Source organism: Microtus oregoni, unplaced genomic scaffold (assembly GCF_018167655.1).
Source record: "Microtus oregoni isolate MIOR12 unplaced genomic scaffold, Mior012 000005F_ref0000423, whole genome shotgun sequence".
NCBI classification, from domain to species: domain Eukaryota; kingdom Metazoa; phylum Chordata; class Mammalia; order Rodentia; family Cricetidae; genus Microtus; species Microtus oregoni.
The window spans coordinates 39,095,703-39,110,258 of record NW_024543064.1 but is presented as its reverse complement, the minus strand read 5'-3'; the positions used below and the strand labels follow the sequence as shown (position 1 = coordinate 39,110,258).

At 37.0% G+C, this 14,556-nt stretch overlaps 1 protein-coding gene across 1 annotated transcript in view; it reads left to right on the top strand.

The window, feature by feature from the left end:
• The window catches only part of Faf1 (Fas associated factor 1), a 298,559-nt gene that overhangs the window by 224,476 nt on the left and 59,527 nt on the right, over positions 1–14,556 (top strand). Inside the window, exons 14-15 of the mRNA XM_041652128.1 lie at positions 1,424–1,560; positions 10,425–10,513. Coding sequence (XP_041508062.1) covers positions 1,424–1,560; positions 10,425–10,513 — 226 coding nt within the window. The remainder of the gene's footprint in view (positions 1–1,423; positions 1,561–10,424; positions 10,514–14,556) is intronic.

Below are 14,556 nucleotides of genomic sequence, written 5' to 3'. Positions count from 1 at the left end.
CTCTACACATCCCTGTTGATGAGTTCGACCTTTATGAGTGTGAAATTTGGTATGGAAGCTGAGTCTGCTTGAGAACCTTTTATCCCATAATAGTTGTGGAATGTGAAGATTTGAATTTTCATGGGGGCACTGATATTTCTTGGCCGACAATGGATTTCTTAAGGCCTTGTCATTTCAAATTGCCTGGTTATTGCTGCACTAAACGTGTATATGAACCTGCCTCCCAGTGAACTTACTGCAGTGGTGCTAACTTGTCTTGACACTCTGGCTGACAGTTCTAGTTGCCCTCAACAAGATCTACTTTCTGTAGTCACAGCACGGATTTTACAAAAGATCCAGCCTAAATTTCTGAAATGAATTTCTATTGACAGAAAATGTATTGGCTTTAAAAATTAAGAGGTTTGATTCTGTTTTGAATTGGTTATCAAATGAATCTGAGCACATGACATTTTAATACCGTTTGTCTTTTCAAATAGATTTACCTTCTAATGCATGTGATGACAGGACTTTGCTCATCAGCTAGAACATACATTTCAGAGGAGTTGTTACCTAAAATATTATCATAAGGCATAAGAAAACACACGATTTAAGTTGCCTTTCATGAACATAATTAAGAATTAATAAGCTACTACCAGTGGCTAGTCTCCAGAATTTCCACTGTTTTGCCTTTTGTGACCTGTGTTATTAAAAGTCCATTATTTTTACAGACTTTATTAAATTGGATCTTATTAAAGCATTCTATATTTGCATTTGGTCTTTCATAATTCATTATTATTATGACATTTACTTTTTACCATCAGATCTGAAAACATATCATAAGCTACCCTTTTCTCTTGAAAGAAATGCTAATTTCAAACAGTCCTCTAATAGAAGAGAAAAGCTTTATCAGTTTTTTCATTTATTCCAGATCGTGTTAAGAATACTAATGCTAGACTTCGGTATGCTAATATCTCTGAGCTTTTTTGGCCAAAAGCTTAGAATTTCTGTTTTTGTTCCCCACTAAGTACAAACTAGAAGACCTACTACTTCTAGAGGAGACATGATCCCACCTAGCACTTGATCCTAAGGACTTAGGAAAATGTTGCTAACTCTAGTTTTAAATGATGCTAGTTGGTTTACCTGTTTACCACACTTTATTATTTATTCTAGTTAAGAAATTCTTTCCTGAAATTTTTTTTTGTTTTCTCAGGATTTAGGTAGTATATCTTAAAATATTTGAAACTTAAGAACCCATGCTGTCATCCCTGACAGCAATTAGCATGCGCTTCCTTCTTTTCTATACCACTAAAGATTTAGTCAAAACTCAACATAGTAAAATTTGCCATCCTGATGTAAGTCAAGCTACCTAATCTTTACATGATTATTAATGGCATCTCAGATGTACTGATTTGTTTGAAACTTATTTGGTTTTGTTTTGTTTCAGATTTCTGACGATGTGCAACAGACACTTTGGCAGTGTTATTGCACAGACCATTCGGACTCAAAAAACAGATCAGTTTCCACTTTTCCTGATTATCATGGGAAAGCGGTCATCTAATGAAGTGTTAAATGTGATACAAGGTAAAGTACATGTCACGGTGGGAGTAAAGTTTTATCTATGTGATAACCTTATCATTTTCCCATCAGAGATGACTATATTTCTTACTATTAATAAATGTCTTGCATTTTAAAATATAAAACATCCTGAAGAGTATCTTCAGTTACTATGAAAAAAAATCAAATATGCTGTGTTTAAAAACCTATTAGAAATGCATCGATAAAATTGCATAGCTCTTTGGACATAGAATAGTCAAGTTAATGTTCAGAAATGCTTAATTCTCTAAAACTAGCAATTAGGGTATAATCATTTGTCAAATGTGACATTTATTTCTGTTGATTTATAGCTGCAATGTTGAAAGAATTGCTTATCTTTAATTATCTAGAAAATCCAGTGACTATACATTGCAAATTGAATTTTTCACGTGTCAGTTGTCCCTCCTTATTTGTGTGACTTCATCCTAAGATGCAACCCTGAGGCAAACAGCTTGGAGTTCCTATAAATTCAACCATAGTTTACATTTTACTGTAAATGGAACCATACTTTACATTGTTTCTAAAAAAAAAAAAAAAAAAAGATGAAAGAATGGTTTTGTTGTTCTTGCTAATACAAAAGCTAAAGTAAAAAAACTATTGTGTTCATGGGGAATCTTAAATAAAAACAGTCCATCCTCTCCGCTGTTTTTTTGTTTTGTTTTGTTTTGTTTTGTTTTTCCTGGTGCTGCCAGGAAAAAGATTGTTCAAGTGCTCCAAGCTAAAGCTTGAGTCTGGGGTACTTCATTTCTGCCCCATTTAAGTCTGATAGGGGAGGGGGATTTGTGCATTCCAGCGCCTTCAAAGCCTAAACAAAACAAAAGCTCAGGTATTTTGTTTTCTCTAACCAGAGCATTTAGTTTCCAGAGCGCAGTTTTCTGGGCAGTCTTTTGAAAAGGCCTGCTGAGGGAGCTGATTCCCATGGGGTGGGTAGAAAGTGAAGACATTTCTTTCCAGTTTTCTTCATCAGAGGAAAGAAATTGTGATTGCTTGTATTTTGCAACCTGTAGGCCATGGGTTCCAGAAGCCCAGGTTTCAGGAAATCCGCAAGGTCACAATTGCTGTCATTATTATAATGGATGGGGATTTTGTTTTACTTTGTGTTTTTTTGTAGATTAGTTGTGTTTTGCCCTTTTTGCTAAGTTAACACTTATACTGGTGACTCAAAAGCAAAGATTTCTAAAGCTGTTAACGTCTCAGTGTGAATCAGGTCTGACATGAATCATCATGTTAGTCACGGCCTTCTTTACCATGCACTTACAAGGAGAAAGGAAAAGACTCCTTAGCAATATCCTTGAAGAAGAAAACATTTCTTTTTTAGAATTTTAGCCCTTTTGTTAGGTGATATGAACCAATATACTCTAGTTGTCTCAAAGAGAAGCATTTGTGTGGATTATTGAGCTAAGCTAGTTGCTTCTCCCCACTTTCCCTGAAATCATTTTTACTGCCTGACAGACAAATGCTTATATAGATTGGGCATTTGTTAAACATTTTCTATTAAATAAACAAAATGAGTCTGTCACTTTCAAGTAAAATAACTGGATATATTTGTTGCCAGTGGGAAAATTTGAGTTTCCAAAAAAAAAAAAATTATATCTACTAGAAGACTGACAGCATAAATAATTTCTGATAACATTAGTAGTGATGTTAACAAATGTGACTTTTTATATTATATAATACATCAACATTCATATAATATATATGAATTATAATATAACATATAATGTATCAACATTCAGAAGAAATGCATAAATTAATGAAGTAATGTGTTCCAAAGGCGTGGATTCATAATGGAATAAAACTATACATGGAAAACAAAGATCATTTCAGAGATGATGGACTGGGTACTGTAGGGTACACCTAGAATCTCAGCTATTGTAGTGGCAGAGGCTGGCAGATCAAGAGTTTGAGGTCAGCATGAATAATATAGAAAGGCAGTGGAGTTCTGAGGGGAAAACTGAAACAGATTGTAGTGTAACAAAGTACAAAAGTGTAGCTTTTTTGCTGTATTATGTGAGGAAAAAGTTTATTTTTTAATTTATTTTTTTATTAAAAATTTCCGCCTCCTCCCCTTCTCCCTCTTCCATCCCCCTCCCCCCACTTCCCACACCCCACTCACCTCCCCCTTCCTCTCCAGTCCAAAGAGCAGTCAAGGTTCCCTGCCCTGTGGGAAGTCCAAGATTCTCCCCTCTCCATCTAGGTCTAGGAAGGTGAGCATCCAAACAGGCTAGGCTCCCACTTTTGATACTTTCAAGTTCTACATGCTTCTAATTTGAAGAACCTTCTCTTGTCAATTGAGTATAGTAGCAAAGAATTGTAACTGCAAATGCCTGTTAAAGGATTTCTTCATTTTCTGACTACATATCTGCAGAAAGTCACATATTCTTCATAAATTTCAACCAATACAGCACATTTTCACCAGTTTCATATAGAAATAGATATAAAGCTATACTTATGTTCTGTTGAGCCAGATAGTACAGAGCGAGTTACAAGCATGCCACTCTTCTCACTAGCCTTTTCTTATAGAATGTTTCTTTAAAAAAATAAATATATAACATTTGTTTTAGTTTATAATGGGCACTGTTACTTTGTTTTAGATGTTTTTCTTTTAATTTCTTTCTTAAGTTTTGTATTTCATTTATTTGTTGTTCTTCACGATATAGGTTTTATGGGCTGAACTCAAGTTATCTGGCATGGCACTAGCACCTTACCAACTGGACCATTTTGCTTGTCCCCTTTTTTAAAGTTTCTAAGAAAGTTTGAGTGAAAACTGCCTCTCACAGGTTCAGGTGCTGGAAGATGGTGTCCAGTTGGTACTGTTTGAGGAGGCTATAGAGCCCTAAAGGGGCATGGCCTTGATGGAGTAAGTGTGTCATTGGAGCAGACTTTGAGAGTATAAAGCCTTTCTCCACTCTCATTTGCTTTTAATATCTTGTGTGATATTATCAGCCTGCTCTGCCTCTGGGCCACGCCTTCCCACCTCTGCTGCCATGCCATGCTTTCTTGGCATAATGGACTCCATGCCTCTGAAACTGTAAGTCAAAATTAAACTCAAGGTTACTTTTGGTCATGGTATTTTATTACAGCAACAGAATAGCTATAACACACATAAACTAACATTATTTTGAGAATTTGAATAAGAGTACAAAGGCTCCTGAGTCCAAGTTTGGGAACTGATACTATAGGGTATCAATTTTCCCTAAACTGCAATTACTGGTGCCCTTTTCAGTCTCTGACCTTATTAAAGACTCAGGTATGAAATACCTATAATATAAGCTCAGTTTATCAGTGGGTCTCTGTTAGAGCTGAACATGGTGAGTGAGCAATAGCTTAAGCCTGAACATTGATATATGTTAGCACTCATAAAACTATAGTATTTTCTCACTTATAATTTGAATATTTCGGCCTATGGTTCCAGAGGGAAGTCCATAATAATGAAGAAGACATGGCAGCAGGCATTCAGCTTAGCAAACTGGCTGATAAAATATGATCACACATAAAACAGAGCAGACTGGAAGAGGGTCAAAGTTATAAACTCCCAAAGCATGCCCCTTGGACATACTTGCTTCATCAAGGCTTCACATCCTAAAAGTTCCATAACCCCTGTTTACAGCACCACCAGCTGGTAACCGAGTTTTCAAACACGTGGGCCTATAGAGATAGTTCTCATTCAGACCACTACCAGTGCGTGCCAAAAAGTACTCTTCTCTTCCTTAGACTCCTAGCCACTGTTACTTCAAAGGAGATATGGAAACTCAATCTTGTCCAATAACAATATCTACCGAGTATTCAGAGCTTTATTTTTTGCTCTTTGTTATATCTATTAGTAATAACTACCAATGACTGTATACTGTGTACCAGGCAGGTGATACATTGTCTCTGCTACTCCAAAAACCCTTGCACGGGAATATTGCCTTCCTTTTGAGAGTAAGAAAATTGGTCCTTAGCTATAACCTACTCATTTTTTAATTCATTCTTTTTTTAAAAATTTAGTTTTTATTTTATGTGTATGAGCACATGTATATCTGTGCGTCACATGTGTCCCTCCTTTCCTAATGACTAGAAGCATGTGGCAGAGTCCCCTGAAACTGGAGTTACAGACTGTTGGGAACTGCCATGTGGGTTCTGGGAGTTAAGCCTAGGTCATCTGGAAAAACAGCAAGTTCTCTTAATCACTGACTGAGCCATCATTCTGGCTCCTCCATTTTCTTATCAAGCAGATACTTATGAAGCCTTTGTTATAAGCTAGTCAGTTTTTACGAGCTAGATCAAATAGGTTGTGAGTAGCAAACTTTTAGTGCAGCTCGTAGTACAAGGCCAATTCTGTTTTCTGAGTGCCCAGATAGCCTGTATCCTGTAGCTTGTTTGAGAGAACAAACTATGAGCTGGGTACCACAGAAGCTCCCTAATTCATAGAAATTGGGATAAAGGCCGTTGAAAAATCTTATTAGCCATATCTTTTATATGCTAAAAAAACACTATCAAGGGTGCTTGTTCTCTGTCATCCTGATGTCATTTTATTAATGTGACATGAAGACATCACAGGCCTGGGAGAAACTGTTTGTTGATGGAGGATGCTCATTCATTTCCCTGCAACCCAGACCTTAAATAATCACACAAAAACTGTATTGAGTACAATACTCTTTGACCTATAAGTTTATGCATACTTCTAGCTAGCTTTTTTATCTTAAATTAACCCATCTCTTCTAATCTATGCATGGTCTACCGGCAAGGTACCTGCAAACATCTTTCTCCTTCGACAGGTACATGGCTTCTCTCTGACTCTGCCTTCTTTCTCCCAACATTCAGTTAAGTTTTCCTGCCTAGTTCTGTTCTGCCCTGCCATAGGCCAAAGCAGTTTCTTTATTAACCAATGATAGCAAAACACATTCACAGCATACAGAGGGGAATTATATCACCTCCCTTTTCTGTCTAAAAAAAATAAGGCTATAACTCTAACGTAGTAAAATTACATATAACAAAACAGGTATCAAGCAAGAATTACAGTTATAAAATTTTTATCTTTTTATCTTTTATCATAACTAAGGAAAACTAATTGTAACTGTCTATTCTTTAACTCTATTAAAGACCCCAGAAGGATATAATATTCCCTAAGTTAGCAGGAAGTGCTTTGTAAGCAACTTCCAAATGTCTAGAAATTGACAGAGACATCTCTTTGCCTAAAGAGTCACCCAAAATTCTGTAAAGTTGGGGCATCCATCTTCAGCCTGCAGGCCCATAGTATCTGACACTTTTTCAAATTTGAAAGACTGTTTGGCCTCTATTGGCAGCTTGTCAGTCACTTTCTTCTGTGTCCTGCAGAATGTCTGGCAGACTCTTTTATGAAACAGGTACCCTGAAGGACTGTCTCACCTTTAGGCAAGTTCAGCAGTCATTTTTCTGTGGGCCCTGCATGTCCAGTTCATATAGCATACCATCAAGCAGTTCAGCCAAGAGCAGTTTCTTGCCTAGTGACTAACAAACTTTATGATGAGCCTCTTTGATGCCCATCATCCTCATATAGTAGACTGGTGCTGCCAGGAGCAGATGTGTCTCATTGTCATGAAAAGTCCTAAGTTCTTAAAACATTTTAAATACCATATCTGCTAGTCTTTGAAAGGTTTGAAGAATACCTATCTATCTGAAATTTATCTTTGTACATCTTGAAAAGCTAACTAACATGACCATAAGCTTGACTATTATAGATAACTATCTATTAACCTGTATTTCTTAATTATACATTACATTTTTAAATGAGCTACACAAAGACAATATATTAATCAAGAGCAAATATATATATATATTTATAAAACAAAATTTACCTTAAATTTGTATCAATAGACCAAGATCCATACCAATGAAAAGTATTCATCTCTATATCATATCCCCCTTTAAATGAAAACAAAGATTTATAAACAATATTTGGAAATTTGGGTGTAGTTCTCTCCAAACTGCTTCCTTCCTTTTGTTGGGTAAAGTATTTTTAGGAGTTCATGGAGACCTTTTGAGGGGTGTTGGTCCATCAAACCACATTAGTCTAGAAGGAATCCACAGGTTGTCATCCTCTGTGGAAATAAAAGCAGAACTTCTTTACCAAAGCAACATATCTTTATGCCCAAATTCTTAAGTCCAGATATCTTTAAAGTATATATGTTGATTTAGCTTAGCAGTCTGTACAATGAAATGTCTCTCTGTACTTAGCTCATTCACAATCAAAAAATTCAAAGAAAACATAATAATATACGTAATCCAGACCCTCTGTATTTTTCATCTTTACATGGCTTATTTTTCTTTACTCCTTTAACCTATGACTGTCTTTACTCTGTTTCTTTAAAGACTTTGTTTTATTTTTTTCTCATGATTTACTTCTTTCTATACCTTTCTATGCTCTTTTCCTTCTCTCTCCCAAGGCTATTTACATTTATCTAACACTGTGACCCACTTAGAGGTCTTTTCCATCTGAATTTGTCTTTATTGCATGAGCATCTAATTTTTTTTTAACCAGGAGTGCTTCTTTTTTAATGCTAAGTGGGCGTGGCTAGGACAAACTCTGCAGCCCTGTCTGTTGATTCTGCCCAGTTCAATGTGGCAGAGGCATGTTCATTGCCTCTGAGTGCTATGCGTGCTGACCCAGCTCCGGGGTCACAGTGGGTCTATGTAATATGCTTCTCACAGACCCCATTTAAGTTCTCAGCATCCTGAAAGAGCTAGAGCTGTTTGTGCAACTTGTGCAAACCAGGAAACCCTCCTCCTATAGAAGCCATGCAGCCTTCACTCTCAGTGCTGGGCCAGGAAGACCTATCTTAATGGAGCCATGGTGCTCCTGCTCACTGCCAGCAAACAGAGCCCATTTGGGGAAAAAAAATGCAGCTACCAAGAAGCTGCACTGAACTCTGTTCTTTTGTGTCTAGAATTCCTTTCGAAGCTCTCTCTGGTTTTATGTGGATGTAATTGCACCACATTGGGTGCCAACTGTCTTTCTTCCTAAAGGTTTGAGAGGAGAGAAATCTCACTCTTATATTCTCATAAATTTCTCTATTGTAGGTCGCCCAAAGCAAAATTTTAGGTATTTAGGAGGTGTTATTTAAACATGTTATGTTTCTTTTAGATTTAAGGAGTAAAATAACATTAAGGAAAAATCAAGCATCTTTTAAACCCCTCCTTATAAAGATCATAATGTAATCTTTCATTTGAAAGCTGAACATAGCAGACAATGAGGACTACTGAGATCTCAAGAACAATGGCAATGGGTTTTTGATCCTACTGCACGTACTGGCTTTGTGGGAGCCTAGCAGTTTGGATGCTCACCTTACTAGACCTGGATGGAGGTGGGTGGTCCTTGGACTTCCCACAGGGCAGGGAACCCTGATTGCTCTTTGGGCTGACGAGGGAGGGGGACTTGATTGGGGGAGGGGGAGGGAAATGGGAGGCGATGGCGGGGAAGAGACAGAAATCAGAAAGAAAGAAAGAAAGAAAGAAAGAAAGAAAGAAAGGGTACCAAAAAAATAAAAGAAAGCATACAAAGGGAAAATTTTAATTGAGGAAAATATTTTTTCAAACATTAAATTCCTGTTTGTTTTGCCAGAGAAATTTTTAACAGTGATTCCAAGTATAGACAATGACTGGAGGGAAGCAGGCTTTGAGGATTGAGAACATAGCTTAGTGGTTGTATAGAATGTCAGTCTCCAGTTCCACATTACCAAGCGAGGGGAATGTACCCAGGACAGGAAGAAATGCAGGGCATGGGAATAAGGACTGGCTCCTGAATTAGACTAACCTGGTTCAAGTCCTGACCCTGTTATTGTTGCCTTGATCGTGTTTGGGTGGATTTCTTGAGCCCTTTAAAGCTGGTTTTCCTTCTCTTGAAAATCTGAATTGTACTATCTACTTCATAGAATTGTTGTGCAGATTAATTGAGGTGAAAACAAAACAATTTAGCCTAGTCATAGACAAGTGAGCAGTTGGTGGCTGTGACTAGTGTTATGACTGCCATTGAGTTTATAAATGGAAAGGGCCTTTGAGCTTCACAGCTTTGGACATTCTTCTTTCTGGTGCTAAAAATTGCTAATTAAATATGGTTTTTCTAACATTGCAACTGCCACAGTGTTACTTTACTGTTACTTATTGAACATATGAAAGATTTTTTGGTGGTGGTGGTGGTGGTTTGGTTGGTTGGTTGGTTGGTTGATTGGTTTTCGTTTTTCCAGACACAGTATCTTTGTGTAATCCTGGCTCTCCTGGAACTTGTTATGTAGACCAGGCTGTCCTGGAACTCACTATGTAGGTCAGGCTGGCCTCAAACTCAGAAATCAACCTGCATCTGCTTCCTGAGTGCTGGGACTAATGATATGGGCCACCACTGCTCAGCATATGAAAGTATTGTTAATACTAGCATTCTAGTCTGTCAGTTTTTTTTTTTTCTTCTTTCTGTTTTGGTTTTTCGAGGCAGGGTTTCTCTGTAGATCAGGCTGGTCTCGAAATCACAGAGATGCACCTGCCTCTGCCTCCCAAGTGCTGGGATTAAAGGTGTGTGCCCCCACTGCCCGACTCCAGTCTGTATTTTTATTTTATTTTATTTTATTTTTGGTTTTTCAAGACATGGTTTCTCTGTAGCTTTTGGAGCCTGTCCTGGAACTAGCTCTTGTAGACCAGGTTGGCCTCGAACTCACAGAGATCCGCCTGCCTCTGTCTCCCAAGTGCTGGCATTAAAGGCTTGCGCCACCACCGCCCAGCCATTCTGTAATTTCTAATGCTGATAATTTCTTTATTGTTATAGCTTTTCATTTCTAATAATTTTAATAACTTGGAGTTATATACATTTTACACAAAACTTTGACTCCTTTACATCTCATTAGGTAATACAACTGTGGATGAGTTAATGATGAGACTCATGGCTGCAATGGAGATATTCTCAGCTCAACAACAGGAAGACATAAGGGATGAGGTAAGATAAGAGGTGAAGTAGAGTTTTCATGTTTTGATGTGCTGATTTGTCAGTGGTGATGAGTGACTGTATCATGACTGCTAGATAGGTAAGAATGTAAATATGCCATTCTAGATTTGCCAATGTCATCATGACTTCAAGTTCTAAAGATTTATTTAAATTTATGAATCATTTACATTTTACTAGATTTAGGGTGCTAGACATTTCACTTTGCCAGAAAATAATTCAGTGTTTTGTTTGAAAACCTTGGTCCAGAAAATTCTGCTTACTATATAGATTTCTATCATTCCTTTCTATATAGGCTTTGTAGGAGGCCCTATGCTGAGGACTGGTTTTGATAGACGTATTGCCAACTTTAGGATTTGATATGGAGTATATAAAGAAATAGTTTCATTTTCCCTCATTACTATGGTTTCCTGTTGGCACCATTGATCCAGTCCAATCAAAAGCTTTGTAGAACATGGAAACTGAGGGTCAAATACAAGACAGTCCAGCCTAGGTGAGGGTGATTATTTTTAATGAGAAAACTTAGGGGGAGAGTTAAGCAAATTCACCCAGGTCATCTAGCCATTAGATGTTTTAGCAATTCTTTAATCATTAACACTTGGTTAATCAAGAAATGTCTGAATTTAGAAAAGAGATCCATTAAAAAATGAAGCAGATATTAACATTTGTTAATTTGAAGTGCTATGCTTATGGGTATTTGTAAACTTATGCTTTAATTTTTGTATCTTTTTTTGTATTTTTTTGTATTTTTGTATCTTTTTTATTTTTGTATTTTTAATTTTTGTTTTCTGTAAGCCTATACTAGTACACTGTGCTAGTGGATTTTGCTTTGTTTATTTATTTCTGTCTTCCACTCAGTAAACTGGGATTGTTTTTGTTTATTTTGCTTTGGTTTGGGGTGGGGGAGCAATTTATTCTGTTTTGTTTGAGTGTTTATTTGTTTTGAGATGAGATCTTCCTATATAGCCTTGGTTTCCTGGAACTCGCGATGTAGACCAGGCTGAATTGGAACTCACTAATAGACCAGGCTGATCTTTAACTCACTCTGTACACCAGGCTGACCTAGAACTCACAGAGATCTGCCTGCTTCTGCCTCCCAGGTTTGGGCTTAAAGGTGTGTGCCACCACACCGGGCCCAGTTATGTTTGTTTGTTTTATAAGTAGGGGTCATCTCTTTGTACCTAGGATAAATTCAGTACTCAATAGATGTTTGTTAATTGATTATGTAAGTGAACGTTTGGAAGAATTTACATGAAACAGTTATCTTGAAAAAGCAGTGTTTGATTATGGTGTCACCCCCCCCCTCCCCGGAATAGATTAACAGAGTGCTCTGACTAGTTTTGCTCTCTTCTGTTCTGTTTTCTGAAACAGGATCTCCCCAGCCCTCATGTGTCTCAGGCCTCCATTGAGACAGGACCCCATGTGTCTTTGGCAAATGTAGCCAAGGATGATCTAGCGCTTATATTACTCCTCCTCCATCTCCTAAGTGCTGCATTATAAGTATGCTACACTTGTGATTTACCAAATGAGCCACATCTTTAGCTACTGGTTTAGCTCTTTAATGCTTATTGGGTTTCTTTTATTCCCACAAAAATATTCAGGTTGTAATTTTTCTGTATCATCAGTGTGCTGTACTTTGAAGGAAAGATAGCCAGGTATATGGTAGAAAGATATATGTAATGTTACTCTATAAATTGACATTTTGAAATAATGAAGTACCGTACTTAGAAATTTGTAATAATAAGTATATTGCCATTCAGGATTACATTTATCCTGGAACAGAGGCATTGATTGGCAATAATTCACTAAACGCATTCCTCAGCCATTTCAATCTTGAGTCTCATTAGTACCAGATTTACAGATTATGCTGAATGATAAATAACATAATGTGAATGTTTGTAAGCATATTTTTACTTCATTCCTATCTTAATTTGTGTTTCTTGTAGTTTGTTGATAAACAAATTGACATTAGTTCATCTAATATTGAGCACAAAATTATCTTAAGGGTAACATGAAAAATACAAGTCTCATAAAAGGAAAATATTTTTATGTTTTTATTGTCTTTGTGAATTTGTTATGATATGGACTATACACAAAGTTTCCAAGAATTTTTGTTTATTTATTTGTTTTTTTGAGACAGGGTTTCTCTGTGTGACAGTCCCGGCCGTCCTGGAACTAGCTCTTGTAGAATAGACTGGGCTTGTATTCACAGAGATCCACCTCTCTCTGCCTCGTGTAGTGCTGGAATTAAAGGTGTGCATCACTGCTGCCCGGCACAGTCTTGGCTTTTAAAATGATTCGAGTAAGATTGTATTAAATGTATAATTAAATCAATGATAGAAGGGATAGGTTAACTGGCCTGAATTTACTTGAACTCTACATTTATGGATAAGTATAATGGCTCATGCCTTAACCCTAAAATTTGGAATACTAACGAGTTATGAGCTAAAAGCCAGGTAGACTCTGCTTCTTTCTTCCTGGTTTTTTGGTTTTTGTGGGGTTTTTTTTCCAAACCTTTAGAAATACTTGCATGATAGAATACCTTACTTTCTTGCGTCTTTGGTTGCACTCCGAGGATTATCTCACTCCCTCTATTATATGGGTACACCAATAGATAGCCAATGTGCAAATAAAAAACTTTCACTATATTCGAACCTGAAACATATTTGCATTCTTGAATCATTCCTTGATGGTCCAGAAAAAGCTTGATCTAATAAATGTTTATTGTGCCTCCACTAAGGCGAGATCCTCTACAGAGAATGTTGTTGACAACAGTCATGTTCTAGGGATCTTTGGATATTTGTTTTCTTCTTTATAATTTATTTTGGTAAAATCTTGCCTACAAAAGAAATCTTGCCTAATGAGTTCTAACAGTAAATATGTTAAATTTTCATTAGCACTGTTTTTTAGCTATAGGTGAACTAGAAACCTTTTAAGGCTTACTCCCTTCCAACTTAACCTCTGATTAACTTGTATCAGTGGTGGATACAATCCAGATAGAGATCAAAGACTAAAAGAGCAGTTACACTGTATATTCATTTTGCGAGTGCGTGTGCGTGAGAGAGAGAGAGAGAGAGAGAGAGAGAGAGAGAGAGTGTGTTACGGGGGGATTTTAAAAATCCCTTGGTGGAACCTGAGTAAATTGGCCACTGGAGTATTGTAGACATGTTTTAAGAGTACATATGTTTTAAAGGTACATATAATATTTGTCTTTCTGGGTCTGGGTTACCTCACTCAATATGATGTTTTCTAGATCCATCCATTTGCCTCCAAATTTCAAGATGTCATTAGTTTTTGCTGCTGTGTGTAAATGTACCACATTTTCCTTATCCATTCATTCATTGAAGTCCTTGTCTTGTACTTGCTTAAGCTATGTTACATTTCTACTGTAGTAGCGTTGCTGGGTTCTTGTGAATGGTATTGTCCCAGCTGTTATTGTTTGTAGTTTTACACTGGTGTCTCTGCATCTGGGTTTGAGCTGATTGTAACTCAAGATGTTGTTATGTGGTCTTATCTCTGTCGAATGACAGTTCCCTTCCTTGGTTTTTGTTCTCTAAATCTTGGAGCATGATGGCTGTGGATTGCCCAGTAGGGAGTACTTTTGAGTCTCTGCCTGGTGTGGCACTGTGGGTACAGAGAAACACATGTTTCTAGTTATTAGGGGTTGACAGGAAGGAATTGGGATGGGCTAGAAGGGAGGGAGCTAAATGAGAGAGTTTCTAGGAAGGAGGAAAGCTGGGTCTTCGTGTAAGTATCTGCAGATTCTTCAAGCAGTGGAGTTAGTGGAGGACAGGAAAGGAGAATGGAAGTTTGCCTGCCTGATTCCCATGCTGGCATGGCTAAGCCGATCATGACTTAGTTTTATTCATACTTATTTCGCATTTTATAGAAATAATTGATTTTGATATCTTAGCTTTCTTATTTTCACATTATTGTTAAAACACATTCATTTTTTTCTTGCTTGAATTAGTTAGATTCCTAGTTACCTAAAATTGATTATGACCCAAATATGGCTTATTGAAACACAAAAGTATTTA